This window comes from Aethalodelphis obliquidens, unplaced genomic scaffold (assembly GCF_003676395.1).
Source record: "Aethalodelphis obliquidens isolate GAN/ISIS:26980383/991018 unplaced genomic scaffold, ASM367639v1 scaffold19, whole genome shotgun sequence".
Lineage (NCBI taxonomy): Eukaryota > Metazoa > Chordata > Mammalia > Artiodactyla > Delphinidae > Aethalodelphis > Aethalodelphis obliquidens.
Window position 1 is genome coordinate 27,430,875 of NW_020837963.1, and position 25,720 is coordinate 27,456,594.

The 25,720-nt window shown below is 50.6% G+C and overlaps 1 protein-coding gene across 5 annotated transcripts in view; it reads right to left on the reverse strand.

Moving 5' to 3' along the window:
* The window catches only part of MBP (myelin basic protein), a 78,589-nt gene that overhangs the window by 30,382 nt on the left and 22,487 nt on the right, over window positions 1–25,720 (reverse strand). For 3 of the 5 annotated variants that reach the window (XM_027118798.1, XM_027118796.1, XM_027118797.1), the window contains 2 exons: window positions 24,247–24,322; window positions 389–476 (listed from right to left, as the gene is read on the reverse strand). In XM_027118798.1, coding sequence (XP_026974599.1) covers window positions 389–476; window positions 24,247–24,297 — 139 coding nt within the window. In that variant the 5' untranslated portion in view covers window positions 24,298–24,322. Of the gene's footprint in view, window positions 1–388; window positions 477–24,246; window positions 24,324–25,720 lie in introns of all 5 variants that reach the window. The other 2 variants (XM_027118794.1, XM_027118795.1) reach the window with 1 other exon arrangement.

The following is a 25,720-nucleotide window of genomic DNA, read 5'->3' on the forward strand; positions in this document are numbered from 1 at the left end:
TACCAGAACTGCTTGGCCCGCCAATGCCCACACCCAATTGATCAAGGAGATGACTAGAGAAATAGCATATAGCAAGGGAAAATCTGGGAAATTTCCGGTGTCTGTGGGTCCAAAAAGGCATGCGAAACGAAACCAAAAGCAAAAACAAGATGAGGACGGCTACCATGGGCGGCCAGGGCAGTCCCATCCGGGAGACGGATGGATGTTCCCAAGAGGCTGATGAAGCGGGCTCGGCCTCCAGGTTTCTACAGAGGCCGCATGTCTAATAATGAGAACAGATTCACGGATTACTCGCGTAATTAAAAAAATTAAGACCTTCTCCAAATGAGAACGTGTCTGCACACGATTCTCATATGAAATCCCATCTTCTAATTTTTATATTACGTACCAAACACGTCACTGTCTTCTGAGGTCTCCCGGGAAAGGTTACGAAGGTTTCTCTTTTTTTCAGATTCTCCTCCGTTAGTTTCACCATCCTGGAAAAAACAACACAAAACAACCCTTTCTTAAGATACAGTGTCTTATCAACAAGAAGCTTTAATGCGTTTTTCTCTTGATACATTTTGGAGCCAACAAACACATTTTCATGTCTGTCTTCAAGGTATGAGATGGAATCTCAGTTCAGGGTGTTTCCTGCGGAGGAGTCCGAATTCTGGCTCGGTTTCTCTGCCTGAGCACGCAACCATTCTCTTGCTCCAGCGGATATACTTTCATACAAAAGAAACTGAAGTTATTAAACTAAACGAGCTGAACATCATCCCATGTATTTCAGGAGCCTGTCCACTTGGTCGCTGTTCTGGGCCGTGAGTTTAAAGCGTGGGATGAAACTGACACCAAACCTGACTCCCCTGAATTCCAACTTTGCTCAATGGTAGCCAGGCAGGAGAGCCCTGGGGGAGAGCCCCTTGCAGGGGCAGGAATGGTGCAAACGTCCTCGGCCCACCTGGCCAGCTGAGGGGAGTAGCAGGCGCCATGCGGGCTGGGCTGCGCACCCACCTCCGCCCTCGTTCCTCTGGGAATCTGCACCCTCAGAGGTGAGCTTTCTTCACTCCCCTCCCACCCGACTCCCTTCTGCTTTTTTATGGAACCCCAGGGTGCTTTTTGAGTTTAAAATTGTAAGTGCACAGAGAGATACGGTTCAGTTTCTACTGTAAATCAAGCTTATTTAATGATTTTCATATGGAACGCGTGCACCTGACATCAAATTCAGAGGGCACTGCGAGGGTCACGGTGAGAAGGGTGGGATCCCCGGGCACCTCCCCTGTGGATGTGCTTCCAGCTTCTGTCTTCCTCCAAAACAGTCTGGGCACAGTTCAGCCACTGCACAAGCTCACTCCCTTCTTCCTCCTTTTTACCTTTACGTAAATGCCAGCACACTCTGGACGCTGCTCTGCTTCTTCGTCACTTAAGCAGGAGCCCTGGAGATCGTGTCCCCCAGGACACGCAGCACTGCCCACACTGCCCTGCTTCTTATTTGTCACTTAAGCAGGAGCCCTGGAGATCGTGTCCCCCAGGACACGCAGCACTGCCCACGCTGCCCTGGTCGACAGGGACCTGGCACCTCTCTCCATCTCTCTTGCCAGGTGACCAGGCTCCCGCTGGGGACCCTGTACCCCGCTGCCTCGTCTTCAGTTATGCCCAGTGCTGCCTTAAGCCTTGCTCGCCTACTCAACGTTGTACGAGACACATTTCTGGAGGTTGAAAGAGTCACACCGTAATCTTTTAAAGACAGTGCCTAACTTGGGCAGATCCACAAGGGGGTCCGCCGCTCCGGACTCTGGTCTCCACGCTTACTTTGCGTCCCTTTTTTTCAGACCAATCTCTCTGCCTGGACCACACCCTACCTCCTGACCTGGGGGTGGGGGTGGGGGGTCCAGGCAGAGGTCAGAGCCTCTGGGAATTCTGACCTCACCCAGCCCCCAGCCCCGCCTCAGTGGTTTCCCTGCCCCCAGCCCCCTTCCTGTCCCCCCAGCCATAGATCTGAGCTGGTCTCTACTGCAGACACCATCACAAACGCCCTGTCTGTGTATCACTCTGTCTCCCCAGCACACTGTAAACTTCTTGAGAACGGGGACCTTGCCTGATGAATCTTTCTAGCCCCAAACCTGGCACAGTGCCTGGTATCTAGCAAGTGCTGGAGAGAAAACTTCAATTTTATGCTGTTTAAGAATAGTTTAAAATAGATAACTTCTGTTTCAGCAGAGGGAGCCAAAGGTGGTGTAGTATATAATTTTTCATGTCTACCTATTTATTTTTAGAGGAGAGTAAAACTTGGAAGAGAAGGAGTACACACGAGTACAGAGGACAATATGATTTTAATCAGCCTTGCCTTTTTAAAACACTGAAGGTCTCGAGGTAGCAATTTTAGGAGGAATGGCCCAGAGGATAAGTTTCTAATCGTTGTAGAAACTTCTGAAAAATAAAAAGAAAGCTCTGGGAGAGGAAAAGAAAACACTGCAGGCACATTTCTAAAAAGTTAAAAAGTTTTCAAAAGTTCTGATTCAAACTAGAAAACACATATCAGGAGAGGAAAGGTGTGAACCATTTAAAAAGTGACATTCTAAACTGAAAAAACAGTTACATGTTAGTATTTGAGACACGGTCCACCATAGGTTGCTTAACAAAAAGAAGGAGAAGTGAGAACTGATTTAGAGAAGTTTGCCACACCTTAAAAAAAGACATTTCGTGAGATGCCATAAAACTTGAGTGGGACATGCTGCGTTTAGACGCAGGGTCAGTCTTATCTGGTTCTATTTCCTCAACTGTATCCCATTCACTCACTGATTCCCATGCGGACCTTGTAGTAGGAGCTGAGGATGCGGAGAGAAATGAGCCGTGGGGCCTCCTTGGGATGCTCACACGAAGTAAACACAATGGATGTTTCAGAAAGAAAATCAGAGAACCATCAAGCCACCCCCTGACAGATCAGTGCCGTTTAAACCGGTACCGGGTGAGCCAGCTTCCTGAGCCGGCGTCACACTTACTTCTGCTGAGACACCCTAGGAAAAAAGTACATAGTGATTCACCGTTTTTAACTCTTAGGATGTTTATTTAGCAAGATAAGCTGCACTGGTCACGGCCCTCCGTCCTCCCGCACCGTGCTCCTTCTGCATCTTATCCTTGACTGATGTCATCTTAAAGAGGAAAGAAGAAACCCAGCGGAGCTTTCATGACGGCTTCACCAGCGACACATTCACCCATCACCCTCCCCAGCCACGTTTCAGCCTCACGGGCTTGCCTTACAGAACACAGGCTGGTCAGATGCTCTGGGTACCGGTCACCGTCTGGCCTTATGACCCTCATCTAAGTGCCACTAAGTCTGCTGTTTCTCAGGGCACCACGTGTATCTTCGACCTGAGGTCACCGTGGAGGGGATGTTACTAAAAGACAAATATTTATTTTCCTTTATCTTCTGCCATATTCACGTAGCTGATAGATTTAATCCACCTAGAAATTTGCTGAAAATGGCTTGGGGCACAGGATCAGCGGCCCACATAGTACACTGCACCAAACTGTTATCTGCACAAAAGCTTAAGAACTGGGTCTCTGAGGCCCATTTCCTGGACTTGAATCCTGCTGCCCCACCTGCCAGCCGGGTAACTGTGGGAAAACAACTGAAGTTTCCTCTACTCCGTTTGCCGAAGTGTGAAATGAGCGTCATAACTCAGAGGTTCTTGCTGTCTGATTAGGACATTCCTGTGAATTGAAGATAATTTTAAGATTCTGGTTTCATCAGAAGAATGGTAGACAAGCCTTCCCATAACGCTGGGGAGATAATTCCCAGAAGAAACGGAAGGAGCGATGGCAACAAGTGAGCATCTTTGGACATCTTTTGTGGACTCGTCGCTCTGATACACGCTTTGTGACACAGTCCTTCTTCCCACTCATTTCTCCCTGGAGGTGTCAACCCGGGGACTCAAGCAGAGGGCGGACAGCAGCTCCAGAGTCGGAAGGCAGAGTGTCCCCGATGGGAATGCTGACGGGCTGACTCGCATCCACGGTGCTGGAATGTCACCCATCTCTGGTGTGGTCACCCCCTCGGCTCCCGGCACTGCCCATGGCTCCCGGGAGCTAGCATGGGCTCAGCCACTGGGGTCGCCGGGACACCCCAGTCCAGCGTCTTCCCAGGAAGGAGATAAGCTAGCGGGAGACCTGAGGTGTGGGCACCTGGGGTGGAGGCCGGGATGCTAACTGGTCAGTTCCTCGCCCTGGGAGCACTTTGTGCTTTCAAGGAAAATTGTGGAATCTAAGGGAAACTCTCTCTCTCTCTTTTGTTTTAAGAAGCAAGTCATTCCTTTCACGCTCAGAATAAATCCGGGCCCCATATGGGCTGGCTGTACGTGTTTAGCTTAAATTCCTACAGCACTGCTCTCTAATCACATCTCAGAGATCTCAGCTGCCACCGGAGGGGGAGAGGGAAGCAATGAGACTGTCCCCGCCAACAGCCCATCAGCCCACGGCCGTGCGGGTGCTTCAGGGACCAGGACGCATGCGGGGAGGATCAAATCTCCTGGTATTTTCTGCGGCTGAAAAAATCCTCCTGCATGTTCTTGTTATTTAAATCTGGTGATAAACTTTGTTTGAAACTGTTAAAGTACTAAAGTATCAACACCAGAAAAAATCGTGTGTGTGTGTGTGTGTGTGTGTGTGTACACGTGCGTATGTCTATGAGTGTGTGTGTGCTTGTGCGTATGCATGTGTAAGTGTGTACTGTTTGTACAAAGTAATAAGAAGTATATAAAAATAGCTCTTATTACTTTGCACTTATTATTCGGCATTTTTGGTTTATTTCTTAAACAAGGATCACAGTTTTGCTCTGGGCTGGATTTGGACAAGTAACAGACGATACCAGCAAAACACTGAAAGCTTATGGGATCAATGCAAAGAATACGAAGAAACATGACAATCAGACTCACATAACCCGACTCATCTCAGTGGCATGTCCCTTTTTATGCAGCATCAGAACAGGATGGAGACAATCAGGCAAAAGTGTGACCTTAGCCCATCTAGACCAGGGCTTCTCAACGCTACATCATTGGTATTTAGGGCTGGATAAGCCTCGTTGTGGGGCAGAGGCTGTCCTGCGTGTCATGGGACGTTTAGCTCCTTCTTTGTCCTCCACCCAGGAGACGCTAGTAGCCCCTGCAGTTGTGACAAGAAATGTCTCTAGACATTGACAAATGTCCGGAGGATGGGGGGGGGGTCCCCTGGTTGAGAGCCACTGGTCTAGACAAAGAGAAGCAACAGAGGCGGGGTGAAAATTGTGAATCTGTTCACAAACATATAGGACGGTGATGAGTTTTTCATGAAGACATTCTGTGGGTCATCAGAACTGCACTTTTAAAGAATGATTTGAAAGCAGGGCCCACATGACAAGGATTAGAGAAGGACTGAGAATCAGACTTAACTTAGTCATTAAAGCAGGTGCTGCCTCAGCAACGGTTTCTTAGACGTGACACCAAAAGAAATCATGGATAAACTGGACTTCATCACAATTTGAAACTTCTGGGCTGCAAACGGTGTGATCAAGAAAGTGAAACGAGGGCTTCCCTGGTGGCGCAGTGGTTGAGAGTCCGCCTGCCGATGCAGGGGACACGGGTTCGTGCCCCGGTCCGGGAAGATCCCACATGCTGCGGAGTGGCTGGGCCCGTGAGCCATGGCCTCTGAGCCTGCGCGTCCGGAGCCTGTGCTCCGCAACGGGAGAGGCCACAACAGTGAGAAGCCCGCGTACCACAAAAAAAAAAAAAAGAAAGTGAAACGACAACCCAGAGAATAGGAGAAAATATTTGCAAATCATTTATCTGATAAGGGTCTAGTGTCCAGAATACATAAAGAGCTCCCACAACTAAACAACAAAAAGACAAACCACCCAATTAAAATAACTGGCCAAGGATCTGAACAGGCACTTCTAGAAAGAAGGCATATGAATGACCAATAAGCCCAGGAAAAGATGCCCATCATTGTTATCCATTAAGGAAATGCAAATCAAAACCCACACGACACTGCTGGATACAATAAAAAACCTGATAACAAGAACTGCTGGGCGGATGTGGAGGCCCTCGTACGCTGTAGTGAAATGGTGCAGCTGCTGTGGAAGAGACTCCGATGGCCCCTCGGAAACAGAGTCGCCATTTGACCCTGCAGATGCAGCTTCGGTACATACCCAAGAGAAATGAAAACATACGTCCGTGCAAAAACTCATACACAAATGTTCACAGCAGCGTGATCTGTGATACCAACAGGTGGAAACAACCCAAATGTCCACCAACTAATGAACGGGTAAGTAAAACGTGGCATTTTCCTACAATGGAATGTTATTCAGCAGTAGAAAGTAATGAAGTATTGACATATTCTACAACACGGGTGAACCTTGAAAACATTATGTAAGTGAAAGAAGCCAGACACACACACACACACACACACACACACACACACACACACACCTGTTGTATGATTGCATATTTAAGAAATGTCCGGAAGAGACAAATCTGTAGAGACTGAAAGTACATTAGCGGTGGCCTGGCGTTGCAGGTAGGGTGGGGTGGGAGGATGGTTAGAATGAGTAACTTGAATAGATTTATGACTAAAGGCAGTGAAAATGCTTCCCACTCAACACTGTGGATTCCAGAGGAAAAGAACCATGATGTTACAACTCTCAATGAGATGAGATTTCAAATCCAGGACTCCTTTTCTAGATTTGCCTGGAAAACACAGGAAGCATTTTTGATGATATGAGTATATGAAAATCCAGGATTTTTAAAATTCAGAAGGTATATAAGAGAAACGAAAACATATGTCCACACAAAAACTTGTCGATGAGTTTTTGCTTATAGCAGAGTTCTTTATAATAGCCAGAAGGCGGAAACAACCCAACTGCCCATCAACGGACGAATGGATACACAAAATGTGGCATATCCGTACAAAGAGATATTACTGACGTTAAAAAAGAAGGAAGCACTGACACAGGCTACAACGTGGACGACCACTGAAAACATTACGCTACGTGAAAGAAGCCAGACAGAAAAGACCACATGTTACATGATTACATTCACACAGAACGTCCGGAACAGGGAAATCTAGAGACAGAAAGTCGATGAGTGGTTGCTTAGGGCTGCGGGCTGGGAGGCTGGTCCCGGGGGGCGCGGGTGACGGCAGAAGAGCGCAGTTCCTCTGTGAAGTGATGAAAATGTTCTAAAATTGATTGTTGTGATGGTTCCGCGTATCTACGACTAAACTGAAAAAGCACCAAATTGTACACGTTAAACGGGTGAACTGTATGGCATGAGAATCACATCTCAATAAAGATATTTTAAAAAACATAAATGCTTAGTTTGCAGGTAGTTAAAATGAAACGTTGTAGCATCACTAAAGGGAGTTTAGAACTACGTGCTTGAGGTGCTTGTGAAGCCGTTATCTTGGATTAGGAAATGGTCCTTTTACTACTTAGTTCAAAAGCCACGCTCTCTGCAAGACCATTTGGCAGTGGAATTAAGATCGCAGTGTTCTTTAAATAATGAACGCAAAGAAAGGAGCTCAGGACTTTATTTCAACAGTGGTCACAGCAAAGTTAAGTATTAACTAGTGTCACAGTAAAACTGTTTATCGAGACCTGTTATGTAACTGGACGTTCTAACATCTATTTTAGGAACACAAATATCCTATTTATTCCTGGAAGTTTCTGCTCCATCAGCTGTTTAAGTAGAACAAGAAGGACGGTGACAAAGGCAGGGCGTGGGGTGGTGGGAGAGAGGGAGGGGGGCTTTGTTCCGTGTATCTCTTTTACTGAAAAGAGTTTGATGGTCGTGTGAATGGCAAGTTTAAATAAAATGCACTTAAAGCTAATTCACAGAAGGGCATTCATTCAGTTCAAAAAGATATCCTACATTACTGAAAACAGAAGAAGGCAGTGGAGAACTCTGCTTTTCTTAATTTGAAATTTCCTTTAGTTTTATAGAATGGAAACCTCTCCTACTTAATCTCCCTGAACACATCACCCTATGCCTGCACATGGGTATTAACTGCTTCCTGTGATGCAGACAGGGTGGAAGGGGCAAAAGTCTAGTAATGGAAGATGAACCTTTGCTCAAAGGAAAAACATGTTGATATATCAGAGTCTGACCATTTTTCTGAATATATACCTCAGCTCTGCCAATCTCTTCAACCTCCTCCGTTTCCTGTTTCACTGTAAAATGGGCATAATGATACCGTCTATCTCACGGGGTTATTCTGAACGCGAAATGGGTCCCTACGTGTGGTGATTGTAACAGTGTCTGACCCTCAGCTAGCACCGTCCGTGCTGGACATCATCACGATTTATTTTACTCTTATGCATCTTCTGATTACTTTCCACATTTTAGTAAAGGTGGAAATAAAATCTTCTTCAGTGAAAATCAGGTTTTAAGGTGCACGTCAACGCAATCAGGTCGAGAAGTGAAGGAAAAAGCGATTTCGCAGCGATCGCTGATTGTACCTGAGTTCTGGGTCCCTTGCTCGAAAGGAACAAACTCGTTTTGCAAAATGGAACTGTCACTTGCCTCTGCAGGTGCTTTTCTTTGTAGCTGAGTTCTGTACCTGTGACCACCTGCTCGGACTCATTCCAGGAGCTAGAGAAACAGTCAGGCCAAAGCTGGTTTCCACCCGTTCAAGGTCGGGATGGGCCACTGGAACCTGATTAAGAGACCAAATGCATCTCAAGAATATCATACACGCAGTGCCGACAGATGCTGACCACCAAGACCACTACGATCAACTCCTCAAAAGCGTGCATGCGCCATTCTCTGCAAACGCACACGCAGGGGAACATTCTCTGCAAACGCACACGCAGGGGAACATTCTCTGCAAACGCACACGCAGGGGAACATTCTCTGCAAACGCACACGCAGGGGAAATTTGGTTTTTCAGGCCACAGACCTTCTCTTGTTCCATAATTGACAATAAACTCAAGTCAGAGTATAGTTAGGAGAAGATACAAAAAATATTTTGAAAAACCTCTTTATGGAAGGTCAGGTGGCAACTAAATTGTCCAGGAAAACGCAGATCGAATGGGTTTCCCTGTATATTAATGAAACCATCCTTTTGTTTTAAGTACCATAGGAATCGTGACCTAAAACAAGCATGGTCAGTCTCCTGATGTTTTAGAGCACGCTTATATGCTCGAGAACAAAATCATAAAATCAAAGATCGATTTTCTCTTAAACGCTGAAGAACTGGCGAGAAAGGCAAAAGATACAATGTTCCTAAGCGGAGTGAGGAACTAAATATTTCGTATTCCGACAATGAAATGAGAGGAATCTCTTATTAAGAACGGCTCACCGAAAAGCAGTATTATAAACTCCTGGACTGTATTCTACAAATACCACGTCATATTTCACCTTGAAAAACATTGCAATAAACCTCTTTTAAAAGGACTAAAATTGTCACAAAGTAGAATAGAATAAAATAAATATTTTCTGTGGGAAGCTCCCCACCAGCAGCTGGAAACGGCAGGAAGGACTCCTCCCTGGAGCCTCCAGAGGGAGCACGGCCCAGCCGACACCTTGATTTTAGACATCTGGCCTCCAGAAGGGTGAGAAAATGAGTTTCTGTTGCTTTAAGCCGCCCCGTGTGTGATGATCTGTCACGGCAAGCACAGGAAGCTAGGACGATGCTCCTGGAAGCTACACTGTCTTTCAGGCTGGAAGGTACCAGCCCACCGTGCCTCTCAGGAATACTTCCCTTGTGGCCCGGGTGCAGCCTGGAGAGTCTAGCTGCGGCACCTGCCTGAAGCACCTACAGCAGGTGACTACCGGACCGCTGCGGGCCCTCATCCCTTCGCGCCTGACCCTGGACACCTCCACCTGCAGGGCAACGTGATTCCCCAGGTGTGGGGGGCAGCTGCTTAGCAGGGTCTCTGGCATCCACCCTACAGCCAGGTATTTCTTTCCAGACACAACAGCACGGCCAGCATGCTTCCAAACGTCGGTAGGCTTTCCTGAATACGGGCTGCAACTCTCCTGCAGCAGCTGAACACGAGGCAGTGCGTCCGGGTGGCCATAGTGCTGTCCCACCGTCTCCCACCTCACGGGATGCTGCGGTGGCGGCTGGCCAAGAGGCCTTCGCCATTGCAAAGGAGGCTGCAGACATGGGGTCAGATCTTAAAGCTTGGCCTGCGCTTGCCTGAGGCTGAGATGAACCACTTCTCTCCTTTTCCAAAGAAAACCACCATTTATCAGAGCAGGCATCCCTTGCCACCCTCGGCGATGGCCCCCTCTCCAGAGGACCATTTGCATCAGCTGACGAACACGCTCTTAAAACTCCACCGTCAAAAGCAAAACGGCCCCGACTGGCTTCCACGCCCTTGCCAGCTGCGCCCTGGGTCCGGTTCCTTCTCCACACAGCTTCTCAAGGAGGTTTCCGGGCCACTGTTGCCAGTCTCCTTCCAATACTAATCGGGTCTCACTGCCACCATGCCACCAAAGCATCTCTGGCCCCGGGCAGCAGGGACCCCGGGCTGCTTCATCCAGTGGTTGACCCTCCATCCTTTTCTGACCTGGACTCAGTGCTATTTGACCGGTGAAATGCTTCTAACACTCCCTGCCGGACCCAGTGACTCATGTCCATCCCCCCACCTTGTGGCTGCCCCATCTTGGTCTCCCTTACGGGTGCCACTCACCCTCCTGGTCCCAAGTGTTGAAGTCCAGGGCTCAGCCTTGGATTCCTCTCTAAACCCGTCTCCTTAGTTGATCTGAGAGTTATGAATTGGACGTCTCTGCCGGCGCTTTTTGCAAGGTGAGCACCTAAGGGGCACCTCAAGCTCGCGGTGATTTTTCACCTGTTTCGCTAACCTACCCTGCCCACGCTTCCTCACCTGTGCACAGGTGTACCCCCGACGCCCAGGCCCCAACCCTTCATTCCCTTCTCTCTCTGACGCCCAGTTCATTGGCAAATCCTACCAGCTCTCGCTTCAAAGGTAACTGGAACTTGACCATTTCTCAAGGCATCTACCTTCGCCCCCGGCCGGGCACCGTCATCTCTCAGAAGGACAGTTCCCGGGGCTACCTGACAGCCAGCTAGGCGCTCTGCGATCTAGGCCTTTCCCTGCCTACCTGGCCTCCTATCTTACCCCCTCCAGCCCTGCCTCTCCCATGCACCAAGGCAGTGGCTGGCTCAGTTTCTGCACGTGTGAGATCCTCCACCTGGAACACCTGTCCCCAGAGAGCCGCGTGGCTCCCACCTTCCACTTTCCCAGCCTTTGCTCTATGCTGCCCCATCGCGGTGGCTCCCCGGCAGCCCTCACCCCTGCCCTCCTGAGCCCCCAACCCTACATATTTCTTCTGAGCCCTAACACCATCTGAAGTACCTAATTCCCATGTTGGTTTGTTTATTATCTGTCTCCCCAGCGAAAATACCTGCCGGTGTGGGCGGTCACCGCCACGGGGCCCTGGTGAGCACATACGACCGATGGGACCTGCTTTCGACATTCTAGATACTTTCCTGGTTCCTGGGAGGCACCAGCGTTCCAGAAAAGGAAGTGCAACGGAATGTGCACTGCATTAATAAGTTGGGTCCTGACACCTTTTATTATTTAACGTCTTTATTGGAGTGTAATTGCTTTACAGTGTTGTGTTAGTTGCTGCTGTAGAGCAATTTGAATCAGTTATGCGTATATACATATAATCCCCCCTCTTGGGTCTCCCTCCCACCCCTCCTATCCCAGCCCTCCAGGGGGTCACAAAGCACCCAGCTGATCTCCCTGCGCTATGCGGCTGCTTCCCGCTAGCTAGCTATTTTACATTTGGTAGCTGACACCTTTTATTTTTACTTAATCCAAAGGAGGCAATGTGGGGGGATGTATCTGAAGAAGTTTCCTTCCCTACAGGCATTTCCAGCAGAAGTAACCAGCCCCAGCATGGCGTGAACTTCACTACCAAGATCAACTTGGATGCTGTGCACGGAGCCGAGGCCTCATAAGCGGACCCTGGGGTGACGGCACCCACTGGCCGTGCAGTGTCCAGTGGCCCTGGGACGTGTGGGTGCCAGTGGGTCAGCCTCCGTTCCCACAGGGTTTGCATTCCAGGGTGAGGCGGCGAAACCAGCCAGAGAAGGAAAATGGACCCGATGGTTTGGGTGGGACAAGGAGAGTAAGGTGAGCAGCTGGAAGGGAGGGGCCGGGCGGCGAGGGCGGAGCGCAGGGGGGCAGGAGGGGACGGGTGGCAGAGGCCAGGCCCCCAGATGCGGAGGCAGCACGCGGCTTTGCCAGCAAGGACACGTCTCAGACCCTGCTTCCTGAAAGAGGCAGATTCCTCCCCAAACAGTCGAAACCAACATGTAAGCTCGCCTTTCACTTCTAAATTTCAAGATGCTGGTATTTTGTTAAGCGACTTAATGCAGCTCTGCAACAGCAGGGTGTGAACGCACGCATGTCTGTGAGTAACCCAGGCTGCAGTCACCCTCACTCACCACGGGTAATTAACGTAACTACCAAATTGCCTTGTCTGTTTACTGAGGGCTTGTGTTTGGTTACATATGACTTGTGCTAAAGCATAATTTAGGACGTATTGAATAACAGAGTCTGTTTTGCAAGCATCAAAAGCCACAGAAACAATAATGAATTTCATCGAGGCTTTTGTTTAACTGTATGATAATCAAATTAATGGGGGTACCAAATCTCAATTAGGAGAGTGGTGTGTTAGAATCATACAAGTGCAGAGCGTGGGCTGAGCTTGAGAACGTGTCCACACAGCTGCCGATGGGCATTTTGCAGGGCTGGAAGCTGGCGGGTGAGAAAAATGCCACACGTTCAAACACACACACACACTGACAAACACAGAAAGATAAATTTTCACAAATGTATTCCAGCCTATAAAATCTCTCACTTCCAAATGTAAAGTTTTAAAACCATACTGCCTTAGGACTCCCCTGGTGGCGCAACGGTTAAGAATCCCCCTGCCAATGCAGGGGACACGGGTTCGAGCCCTGGTCCGGGAAGATCCCACATGCCACGGAGCAACTAAGCCCGTGTGCCACAACTACTGAGTCTGTGCTCTAGAGCCCGCGAGCCACAACTACTAAGCCCGCGAGCCACAACTACCGAAGACCACGCGCCTAGAGCCCATGCTCCGCGGCAAGAGAAGCCACCGCAATGAGAAGCCCGCACACTGCAACGAAGAGCAGCCCCCGCTCGCTGCAACTAGAGAAAGTGCACGCACAGCAACGAAGACCCAACGCAGCCAAAAATAAATAATAAATAAATAAATAAAAGAAATCATTTTTAAAAAAGTTAAAAAAAACCATACTGCCTTAGTAATGAGTGAGAAAAGACAAGAAGCATCATTCTGAAACCTGGATTTTTAGGTTTTGTTTCATTTAAAACATTGTAAGAGGGTTTGAATAAATATAAAAAAAATTCTTCCTTAATAACAAAATAAACACAGGGTTTTTATACGCAATGACACGCTTTTCACTCTCAGAGTCTGAAATAAACTTGTCTTCAAAGATAAAATTACATGGTGGCCTTTCTGAAATTACCTGGCAGCGGATGAGAAATGGCAGCTCAGGGAGGCTTCATGGGCACACCCAGTGGCAAGCCCTAAACCGACTGGAGATTAAAACAATCTACCACCGAAGCCCTTTCCCCAGCCCGTCAACCTGAACCACCTACAGGAGGGCACTGCTCTCCACTCCCAGGAAATCTAACTCACCCACCCTCTGGAAAGGAGAGTTTCCATCTAAACACTTTCATTCAAGTCAGGAGGAATTCAAGAATACATATCTGCTGTGCCACCCCTGGAATCACGTTCTCAATCAAATGTAAACCCCAAACGGAGCCTGAGAACTACTTCACGTGACGCGTATCCATTGTGAGCTCAAACGCTTCCCCACCTTAAAAAAAACCTATTCAATGAAGTCAGCGCTGCCTCTGCTTGTTCTGTGCTGCGCATCTGATGACAGGCCAACATTTCTGGCCTCCCTTCCCCCGTCCTGTCAGCTCTCATAAATGATTTAGCGTTACAGATGCAGGGACAGAGGAATTAGGGGCTATGACAGGGTGAGGGAAGGAATGCGGAAGGAACGGTTTATGAGTCCAGCTGAAAACAAGACGACAAACGGGTGTGTTCCAGGGTCACCGGGCTCCGGATTCCACGTGATCTGCTGCCCAAGGCCCAGGAACATGATCTTAAGGATAGAAGCCTCGTGTGGGGGTGGCCTGAATAGAGACGGCTATTCAAGCCGTCCCCTGGGGGGAACGGTCCACTGTTGCTGTAGTTTTACCCAGAGAATGATTTTATTGTCACGTCATTTATAAAGTTAATGACCAGTGTTAAACATATCACTTCTACTGAACGATCGTGGCCCAAAGTCAGCTGCTTGCAAGGTTGGTCACAGTTTCTGATAAAAACTAAGCTTGCGAACTAACTCGCAACCCTAATAAACCCTATAATAGGGTGAAAGGACACAGAAGGTGCGCATCTCACAGGGTCCGAGGCCCCTGGGGTGTACAAGCCCTGAACCCTAAGTCGGAGGCCTCGAGGTCCCCGCAGCCTGACTCCTGGGGCCCTTCCCTTAGCAGCTGAGCCGGGAGGGGCCCCCGAGCAGGGGTCCACGAGGCCATCCCTGGGATGGGGAGGGGCTGGGCCTGGGCCAGGGACGGGGCAAGTTCATAAATCACGTGCTGCCGCGTGGCCTGCCCGCTGGATTTATGCTGCCTGGGGCACCACTGCATCATCGCCCCATTATTTTTATTAAGGGCTGTGAGGGCCCGGGGTCTGCTGGCTAATTACACCCCTGCCTTTACCACTCACTCACATGTGTGTCTGTGAGGCCTGTTGCCACCTGACTGACAGAGGTGTGAGTGTCCTCAGTTTATCAGAGGAAACAAAATGCTCACTCACAGACCTTAGAGATCAGAATCAAGCTAGGGTCGTGCTTTCCGTGCAAAACCGTGATGGGAGACTTTGTCGTTAGTACCTTCCAAGAGCAAATCAGTGCTGACTCAGAACATTCGCAAACCTGCTGTAAAGGCGGACTTAGGAAGACGGCGCTCGCCTGCGGGTGGGAGACGCTGCATCTCCAACACGGCAGTCTTCACCATCCCTCGGGGCGCAGACAGCCCCCCTTCAGAGGCGGCCCTGGGGTCTTAAATACAAATGCGACTTCACAAACCAGCCTGGAATGAGATGTTTCATTTTATATCCTCGTGGCTCGACTCTCAAGTCAGGGACAGATCCCATGTTGATTTCTCCATGACCGTAATCAGAAGGCTACTGATTCTGGGAACCTCTTTAAAAGGATGCATTTTCTACACTATTTTATTTCTCTTTTTAGAAGCTTGCTGAAATTCTTTTGGAGGCACTAAGCAAGGCAGGTGGGTAGGCATCTGTGTGTGCAGGAAACTCAGAGGCACTTAGATAAATGCATGCTGTTTGCAATGCGAGTTTCCCAACCCTGCAGCAGGTGGCCCCCTTCGGAGGGAGCCGTAAGTAAGCAATGGGGCCGTGAGACCCTCCCAGCCAAGGGAGGTGAGTGAGGACAAGACCTGCCCCACCTGCTGGAGCTCACGGCTCACAGCGCCGCCCTCTGCAGTGGCTGGTATTTATAAGGGTGTGTTTCCAGAGGATTTTACCTTCTGAACTCGATGCTCACTTTTGTACGCAATCATATGACTTTGAGAAAGACCCAGTTTTTGTCCTTAACGAGAATTGGAGCTGATGTCTCTCAGGCAGGGTTCTGGGGACCCCAGAACTAGGAGGACACGCCAAGCACCCAGTGGAACGGCATGTGCCTCAAAACACACGGCTATTTAAATCTGAAGTTTAAAGGTTTGGTTCCTCTGTTGTACCAATCACAGTAGCCATGTGTGTCACGTGACCGCCCTATTGGCCAGCAGGGGCACAGGGCAGAAGGTCCTGCTGGACGGGGCTGCAGCGGGGCGTCTGCAGTGAGCAGCAGACGCAAGGCAGCTATCGGTCCAGTGCACCATCGGCCTATCGGAAGCTGGTTTAATGCTGTGCAGCTGAGGCAAAGGGGAATTCTTTATGGGTGTGTGCGAGAGATGGAGATGGAGAGACAGACAGACAGACAGAGAAAGGACTCTGGGACTGTTGAAGACAGATACAAGGGAAAGACTGCCTGCACCTCGCAATCTAAGGCCTTACTTGATGCTGACTAGGTCTTTCCATGTATCTGACTAGATTGGTGAGTGTCTGCAGGGAAATACCTTCTACTTTTCAGCCCCCTAAACTTTGAAACGTATATTATTTGATTAACTTAACTACCTGAGTTCTCAAAAAAAATTGTTCATGGAACCGGCCTAAGAAAATGGAATTAAACATGTATGGGTCTAACAGTTGCCAACACACTGCAAAATCAAATCAGAAACTTTAACTTTCCAGGTGGATTCCCTGCTCGAAGACAGGGCAGCCCCATCGAGTGGGTCTGGGTGACTGGACGGAAGTGAGTTTCTTGGCAAACCCGCTTCCCATTCTGCGAAGTAGCCGTGGTGACGGCGGTCGGTTCTAACAAGGAACTGCAGGAGGAAGCGTGATGTGGGGCGAAAGCAACGCTGGATTTGGGGTTTGAAGGGCCCACCTGTACCGTACGCAGCGCGGGGCGTGTGGATGACTCCCTGCCCTGGGCTGGGGCCCACAGGTGAAGGCTGCCAGCATCCACCCGGCCTGGAGCCGGTGGTGTCGGGGGCGCCCTGGACACCCGTACGGGCTGTGCAGTTAGGGTCCCCCAAACAGCAGCACTGGGGGCAGTGGGGGACAAGGGCACAATATCTGCAAGCAGAGCCCGTGGGAGGAGAGAGGATGGCACGGAGCTGGCCGTGGTTTAAAGCAGAAAGATTCCTCCTTCCCGAGGCTGGCGTGAAAAGCACGGGGCCTCCTGAACAAGCGACACTGCTGACAACATGCCCCACTTGGGACAAGATGATGCAGGATTGCGGTTCTGCAGAGTCAGTGAACCCCCGGGGGAAAATGTCAGCCCGTCCCACAGCTGGGACGTCAGACGTTTTGAAGGAAACGTATTTTCCCGTCAAATCTACATTTTCCATCTCCACGCTGGTGGGCGGGGCTGAGCTGGTGAGCGCCTCTGTGTGTATGCGTGCAAACTACACCTCTCGTTTCTCAGAGCGTCGCCACACACTGGGCTTTGAAGAACAGCTGAGACAGCGAATCAATTTAATCGGAAACACAAAACAGACCAACAAGTTACTCCCCACTGTAAAATCAGACACGAGTCTAAATTCTAAAACTGCTCTCAGACCTTGTTTTTCAGTGTGGTATCGTTCTTCTTAAGCTGATTAAATAGAAAACTCCAGAAACATGGATGGGCGCCTTTGGAGAAACTTTGTGAGCCAGATGCCACTGCCAAGAAAAGTATAGAGATCCCACAGGTGAAAAGCAGGCTTTCAAAATTATTATTGTTAGATTTTCAAAAATTGTCATAGATCATCACTCGATTTCACTCATTTTGGAAAATCTGTGGGGATGCCAATATAAACTACTCTTTGTTTCTTATGTTTCCCGGTAGTAATGCTTCTGACTAGCAATGGCCTCACTAGTTTCGTATGAAAACTTCTTGAAGTTCATTCCCATGTGGACTGAGGTCAGTGCTCAAACAAGAAAATTAAACAAAGCTGAAGAATTCAGGTGAGAAGAAGTAGTTCAGGGACGCTGGAAATCCCACTCGCTCAAGGTCAGTAGAAAATTTGGAAGCAGGAGAGGCAGAGTCCCCAGGGACCGGCCCTGTTCCAGAACCTTCCACCGACACCTGCCAGGCAGCCCTAGTAAGCCCCAGGTGACAGGTGTTGAGGTGGATTCTGAAGGTCCTGGTCTGTAGGTGCTGGGAGCCCCGGTTCTCCACACTTGACGCTTGGGCGGGGCCTGAGGGCCCAGCGGGGCAGCCGTCAGCTCCGCCCGCCTCGGACCCCTCCCTCTCCCTGAACCCTTCCCACCTGCGGCTCTCCCGATTTTCCTCTTACCTCTCTGATATCGGTCTCTGCCGGGGGATCTTTTTCCTCTGCACAACAAAAAATGGCACAAAAGCTCTTTCCCACAGGACGTTCACTGCTGCTCTGGGAGATGTTGTCAGAAATCACGGTGTTTAGGGCACCCACGGGTTCAGGAGGGAAGCCGCTTACAACTGCTGAGCACAGACGACAGGCCTGGGGCCAGGGCCGTCCTGCTGAGCCAAAGTTATCTCTACGTAGCCAGAAGGTATTCTGACTTGTGCCAGTAAGTTCCAAGGCCGCCCAGCACGGTGTCAGAAATGGAAACACCAATGGAATGTCTAAGGGGCCACTGGCCCTACCCTCAGCGATGCAAATTCATCAGAAAGGATGCCTCTTCCCAGCAATCACTGTGAGGGGACACTGTGACTGACAGGCAGCGTCAGGCTGCGGAAATGGTGGGGCTGCTGCTTGGGGGACTCAGAATCCACAGCGCTTGGAGGGGCCGAAACTGGGAGAGATTTGCAGAAAGGGATGGTACAATGGGTGCCCCAGGTCGAATCCTGTTTAAGTACTTAAACATTTTGCCCGTGTTTCCCTGATCCCGAGGACACAGGGAAGGACCACTCCTGGGCTTTCCCTCTGCTCTTTGTAGCCTGTTCTCCACGCTGGTTAAAGGCCACCAGGCAGGCCAGGGCCCCCGGTCCCCATGGTTTCCAGCCTGTATCCCGTCATTGCGCTGGGCACAGGGTCAGAGTTCTGCTGGTCTCTCCAGTCACACTGGGAGCTGTTCTGACAGAAGATGCACGCACGTTTCTCTTAAAACAACAGCAAGAATAAGAGCATTAGGAACAGAAGCAGCAACGGCACGACACAGGACTTGCTGGGCACCAGGCAATGCTCTGTGTGTCACATCCTTCGGCTCACGTAATGTTCACCGTCTTCTCATCTCCGTAACCAATGAGGGAACCGAAGCCCAGGGGCGTGAAGTAACTGCCCCAGGTCGCCTGACAGTTGGTGGGGAAGCCCCAGGTCACCTGACAGTTGGTGGGGAAGCCCCAGGTCACCTGACAGTTGGTGGGGAAGCCGGGCTTGGGCTTTCGTCACTGAGTCCAGCCCAGTCCTACGCAGGGAGGTGCTTAATAGAAGTCTGCACCTGCCTATGGATGGGTGAATGGATGTAGGAATAAGTCAAGATTTGAGACACTTTCAGTCCTAAACAGCTAAGTTACTTGTGAACTCTGAAGGGACAGAGTTCACACACGAGTTAGAACAGCCTGCCTCTTGTTAGAGAAAACTGGGGGCAACGCAAAGTGCCAAGTGTCCTCACGTGTCTGTGGCAGCACCACGACGCACCTGGTGCGGAGTCCGGGGCTGATCCCAGGTCGGACCCTTCAAGCTGCCCCAGAGGCTTAGGGGTGATTCAGGGGAGGGCAGACGAAGCCACGAGACCAGAGGCACTCCCGATGCCCTAAACGGTCTCTGGATTTGGGCAGATTTAAAAAGGACGCTCCTGCTTTCTCCTCTGCGCCGGACTTTCACTCATCACTGCCCTTGCTCTGCGGTTACTGGTCCAGCCAGGGGACAGAGGGCAGCCATTCATCCACACCCCTCCCCAGCCCCTCCCTCCCCCTCCGGCTTCTCCTCTTCAACCCCAGCTCTCTCCCTCCGAGGGCAAAATCAGACCCATCATCATCTCTCAACGGACAATACTGGTCATTCACAATTTCTCTTTCCTCTTCATCAGGCAACGGATGAGATGCACGGTGGGCAGGGCGGGGGGCGTGAACTGGATGGAGGACACCATGAAGGTGTCCGGGACACTGCCTGGCGAGGCAGCAGGGCCCACAGGGATGGGCCTGGCTGTGGAGGCTGCCGTCCGGTCTGGAGCTGGCAGCCACCTGTGGCCACTGAGTGCCAGAAGAGCGGACAGGCCACGCTGGGATGTCAGCTAAATACGTCCCCGAGTCTGAAGACTCACCGAGACGGAAGGAGCCGCAAAATACGCCACTGATAGCTGCCACACGCTGCCATGACACCTGGAGTACATTAAGCTAAAGAAAAGATGTTAACGTGAATTTCTTCCTGTCTCTTTACTTTTTTTTGTGGCTACTAGAACATTTAAACGTCCACCTGCGGCTCTCCTTCCACTTCTGCTGCCTGGTGCCGACCTAGAGGGACAGAGAGCCGCCCCACAGCCCAGCTCCTGCGTTCGCGCCCCACCTGGCCTTGGGCCAAGCTTGCAGGCCACTCTGAGAGTCCATCATGGGTAAAATGAAGATGATACTCAGAGGGTCAGAGCGTGGAGAAGGGCTGAACGCACGAGGGCAGCACATGGAGGACACAACCTCAAGGCCGCTGTGCCATGTGGACAGATGGTCACGGGCAACAGACAGGCATGGAAGGTTCTGGACAAGCCCCACGTCCTAGGGGCAGCGGGGGTGTTGGCTTATGGATCTGGGGCCTGGAAGGTTAAGGGGTCTGCGAGGGAGGCGTTAACAGGACAGAAGCGAATGCCGAAATCTCATGATGGGGAGAGGCCAGGGCAACGGCAGTGCCCACTGAGGGTGAGGGTCAGACTCTGGTGGCAATCACCAGGCAGGGCTGGGGACACTCCTCTCTCTGGCCTCTCAAACCTCCCAGGCACTTCTCGCCTGCATCAAATAACACGGACATTGTGGACTGACGCGTGTTCCCCAAGGAGCCACGTGTAAGAAGTCCTAGCCCTCCAGGAACGTGGAATACGGCTGCATTTGAGGGTGGGGTCTTCACAGAGTTGATTAAGGTAAAATGAGGTCACGAGGATGGGCCCTAATCCTATAGGACTGGTGTCCTTATAAGAGGAGATCAGGACACAGACACACACAGAGGGACGACCGCTTGAAGACACAGGGAGAAGACGGCCGTCTACACACCAAGGAGCGAGGCCTCAGGAGGACCCAGCCCTGCCGACACCTGGATCTCAGATTCCAGCCTCCAGGACAGAGAGCGAATACACGTCTGTCGTTCAGCCCCTGGGTGTGCGCTGCTTTGTCACAGCAGCCCGGGCAACCACACAGCCACGGCGCGGATGCCTGGAGCACGGCAGGCGCTAATAGCAGCTGGTGTGTCCAAAAGAGAATCACCAGAAAACCCCAACGAGCAAACCCACAGGTCAGAGACTGACAACAGTCAGAGCAACGCCGAACGAGACAGAAGCCCAGCACAGCCTCAGTAAAGGGTGTGGGCACCGTCCTAAGGCCCAGCTGGTTCTCCTGCGGAAGAAGTGCTCCAGCTTCACTCCTGTGCAGACCTGGAAACGAACCCTCCCCTCCAGGAGCCAGAGGGGCCAAGCGTGTCATCCACCTGTGCAGGGTCCCCGGACTCCCAGGGCTGCCCGGGCACAGCCTGCCCAAGGGCGGGGGCTCTTTGAGAACCATGTGTCCCGGGGACGTGGCAGCTGGTACGTGTCCTTCCCCGGTTCTGCCAAAGGACCACTGTGAAAACGCACTGCCTGACGAGGAGCTGGTAAGTTAGTGAGCGGGGCTTCCTGGAAACCAAATCCACCAGGATGCTCAGAAAAACGGGGAATCGGAGGCCAGCAGGGATTTCTTTATGTCTGAGAAGGAGGGCTTCCCTGAATGCCCCTGGTTCCCCTTGTGGATGGGGCCTCCCTGACCTCCACCACGCACACTCTGCTCTCTGACGGGGCCCCGAGGTCGCGCTCGCAGCTGCATCACTGCCTGGACGTGCGTCTGTTTCCACATTAACACGCAAGGCTGGAACAGGAACAGAGAAATGCCAGAGCTGTCCCTTCCATCACAGGCTCCTTCCTACATCGTGACACGCCTTCTTCGGGAGGAGAGAGAAGCCAGTGAGAGAGCAGTGGGGCGCCATGGGGAGGAACCTGGCAGCAGGCGGCTGTGCGCTCCTGGCCACCGCAGCTCCCTCCCCAGCTGGGCCGAGCGCGGGGGTGGGGTGGGGGGTGGGGGAGAGGGCGGCAGAGCAGGGGGTCACGACACAGGGCCACTGCCTCCTAACGTCCTCCGCAGGCCAGCGGGTTCCAGGAAGGCAGCAGGCGCGGGCGTGAGGACACGGGGCTGATGGGGGACGCGAGTGGAGAGCAGAGGAGGGCTCTGGGCCCCCTGTGCGGTACGGGGGGAGCCGCAAAGAGGCAGAGCTGGGGAGATGAGTGGGGTGACTGGTCCCTGCAGCCCCCCGCCTGTTAGCAGGTCAGCAGTCAGCCCCCGGACACAGGCAAACGCTTTCTGTCCACTCCCTCGTAAGTGAAGAACAAGCTTCCCAGAATGACCACAGAAACGTGCAGATGTGAAACTGCAGGGCACGAGCTCATGTGGTTTTTCTCTATTCTGGTTTCAGCTGACACTCCACGTAACACCACAGGGCAGGGGCCCCCAACCCCCCGGGGCCGCAGACCGGTACCTGTTTGCGCAGCCTGTTAGGAACCGGCCGTACAGCAGCAGGCGAGCGGCAGAGAGCGAGCGAAGCTTCATCTGCGCCTCCCCTTCGCTCGCATCACCGCCTGAACCCCCCCATTCCCCCACCCGCCTCCGTGGAAAAATTGTCTTCCATGAAACCGGTCCCTGGGGCTAAAAAGGTTGCGGACCGCTGCCCCAGAGCACTCCCTCCACAAGGCCTCAGATATTTTCTGTCACGTGACAAACAATTAAAAGAAGACAACTGTTACTTGTAACAACTCCCTAAAGGAACCAGCGGTCTTAAACGCCCAATTTCAAAGAAACATCAGCAGAATGTTAAAAATTAGCTTGCAGAAAACAGAAGCGTCACTGTGGCTGTACCACCGCTCAGGAATCTGACGTTGGTAAAAGTAAACCAGTGAGAACTACGTTTTGGTGCTTTATAACGTCCAACAACAAGAAAGACACTGCAAGCCACAGAGAGGTTTACAGAAGCAGACTCGCCAATCAGTCACTTAAATCAGCAGTGCCTTAAAATACCACGTGCTAACAGGATGGGGCTCTCTGAGAAGAGCTGTTTCTCCACTTTCACTCTCAGCTGAGACTCCATCCTCCTGGTGCAGATGCCACCAGACCCACGGTCTTTAGAGTAACTGAACACATTCACAGCTCAGAGTTACTAGTATCTTCACGGGGAGATTACCAGTAATACAGTTCACGCTCAAGTTGTAGAAAACACTGCGTGATTCCCCATTCAGCATTCACTAGAACACTTTACACACTTAGAAAATTGGTCCTCCTTTCAACAATGAGAGAATTCCAAATCAATAATAACATTATAAAAAGGTAAACCCCTTCTAGTTGACCTTGGGCCTGACATCATTAGGAAAGAAACTCCGTAACATTGTTTTAGATAAAACAATGTTTTCTCAAAACACTTTGTAAGATAAGATATGAACAAAAACAGTATGTAATCACTGATTTACATGAATGGCTTGAAAGCAAATTATGGAAAATTACCCACCTGGTTGATATGGAAATTGAGTCTAAGTACAGATCAGAGAAGGGCTCAGGGCTGCAAAGTTCATTATTATTAAATAAAACCCACAGCACAGACGCTCAGCAAAGAGGTCCTGGGGCTCAAATGTAATGTCATTCAACCCGGTGGACATTTATGAAGCACTTCTGCGTGCGTGTGGGCTGGTGGAGGTCCATCCTCAGCACTGTGACATTCTGATGAACTGTCATTTGTCTTGAGTTAAAGGACCAAAGAACTGGAATAATTAACTTTTCCCCCCTACAAATTAGGGTGGATTCACAGTTCTGCGCACAACATCAGGCCTATTGCCTCGTAATCTGAAATGATTCTTCGGTGGGCAGAGAATGAGGCCAGCAGGTGCCCTGGTGACGGGCCATCGGTTTGAGCGGCTCAGGGGGAAACAGGCTGAGAACCACTTTCCCAGTCACTCTGGGGGAATCAAAGGTGATGCAGAGAATTATCATCGCACAGGGGAAGCTGACGTCCGTGGAATGAGGCGGAAAGGGGCGAATGCGAGGCTAGAAACACCCGGAAGATTCGTTCTGGGTCACTGGAGGGATCTGGATGACTCTTATTTGCGTTTTTCCCGTTTGCTCTCCTGTGTCTTCCAAGCTCCCTGTGATGAGGGTGGGGGCAGGGATGTCGGGCCGACGGCACTGGCAAGGCCAGTCACAGTGAGACCGTAGTGGGCCTGGAGTCCTGGCCGAGGAATTCGGGTCCTGGACTAGCATTCTAAGCCCTAGAAGTTTCTAAGGTAGGAGGATAAGAAGCCAATTGTTTTAGCGGAAACCCTGGTAGCCACAGGGAACCTGAGGAGGGTCTGTGCGTTTGCAGGATTTTTGAGCCGGCTCACTTCTTACCTTATTTCCCTTCTCGGCACCTAAGTCTCGCTTCCCTGCGTGGTTCCCCATCCTGAGCCGTCGAGGCCTTCAGATGCTGAAAGACAAAGAGAGGCCGTTAGCCTTGGAACTGGTGCCTTCAGAGTTTTCTACGCTAGTTTTCAATCAGCGCCATCCCGTTCCACATGCTATACCCATTTCTGAGAAAAGAAAACGAAAGCCCCCAAACTCAAGAGGCACCCAAAGTCTCATGAGTGAGTGTCACTGTCTTCTGAGTCCTGGCAGAAAGCCAGAACACGGGACGGCTGCCCAAACCCGGATTCTGTCCAGTGACAAACACTGTTCAGTGTGTTTCCTCATCCATAAAGAAGATGAACTCATCTCCAGAGATCTCAGACTGTGCACAAGTCCAGATGGACAGACGGAGGTACACCTCATGTTCAGTAACAAGAGGAACAGAGATGCAGAAAAGTGCCGACGCGCCTCAAAATAAAAATAAGCCTGATGCTTCGGGAATCGTGTGAGCACAGAAACAGCAAGACCCGACCAAGGGCTGCTTATCGGACAAGCATTCCAAGAACCCGCAGCATTTGTAAGGAAGATAAAGTTGGATTTAAAAAAGCACATGTTCCTCATTTGTATTTTCTAACCCAAACTTTAGCAGCAAATTTATTTCTTTTCCTCCAGAAAGGCACAGAACGGAAGAATTTAGCCAAACTCATTCCACACAGATTCCCTCATCCCACACACATCCCTGGACCTGCCTGAACCACAAGGACCACTTGCACCATCACCGTACACTTGTCAGCTGGCTCCAGGTGACCTGTCTTTAAGGGCCGTCACAAAATTCAATCATCCACGATGTACCCTTTTCAAAGAACATGTGAGTAGTAGCTCCCTGCTGAACGAGGAGTGGCTCTCCTTGAAAGGCAACAAAATGAATCGTCTTCTAAAAATGGGAAGGGTTTCTAAAATATCACATACGCCTGACGAAAGGCAAGTTTTGTTTTCCCAAAGGCACTCTTTTGCAAAGAAGGAATTGCCCAGTATCTGAATTTCCCCAAAGTCTCCCATATCACGGGGTGACTCCTCAGTGACTACGAAGGATACCCATGCCCTTCCCCAGGCAAATTGGTGAGAAAGGGAGTGATGGCGTCTTAGAGCATCACCTCCCAGTGTGTGGGGTACAGTGAGCTGTTACTTGGTGGAGACCGAGCACCTGAGGAGTGGAAACCCTTCCCACCTTTGTATTTTGTAAATGGAAACTGGACCAGAGCCCCACGCAGAGGGAGATTTAGTTAAAAAGTGCTGTACTTCAAACGACTTGGATCGAAGTGGGGATCATGTGCTCTGGTGAATCAAAGACATGGTTCTAGTGGTGATAAAAACACTGCTGACTTAGAAGAATCATGTGAATACATCATGTATCAGGACATGAAGGTGAAAAAACCAATACTTTAACGTGTATGCTTTAACATGGTGACTATAGTTAACG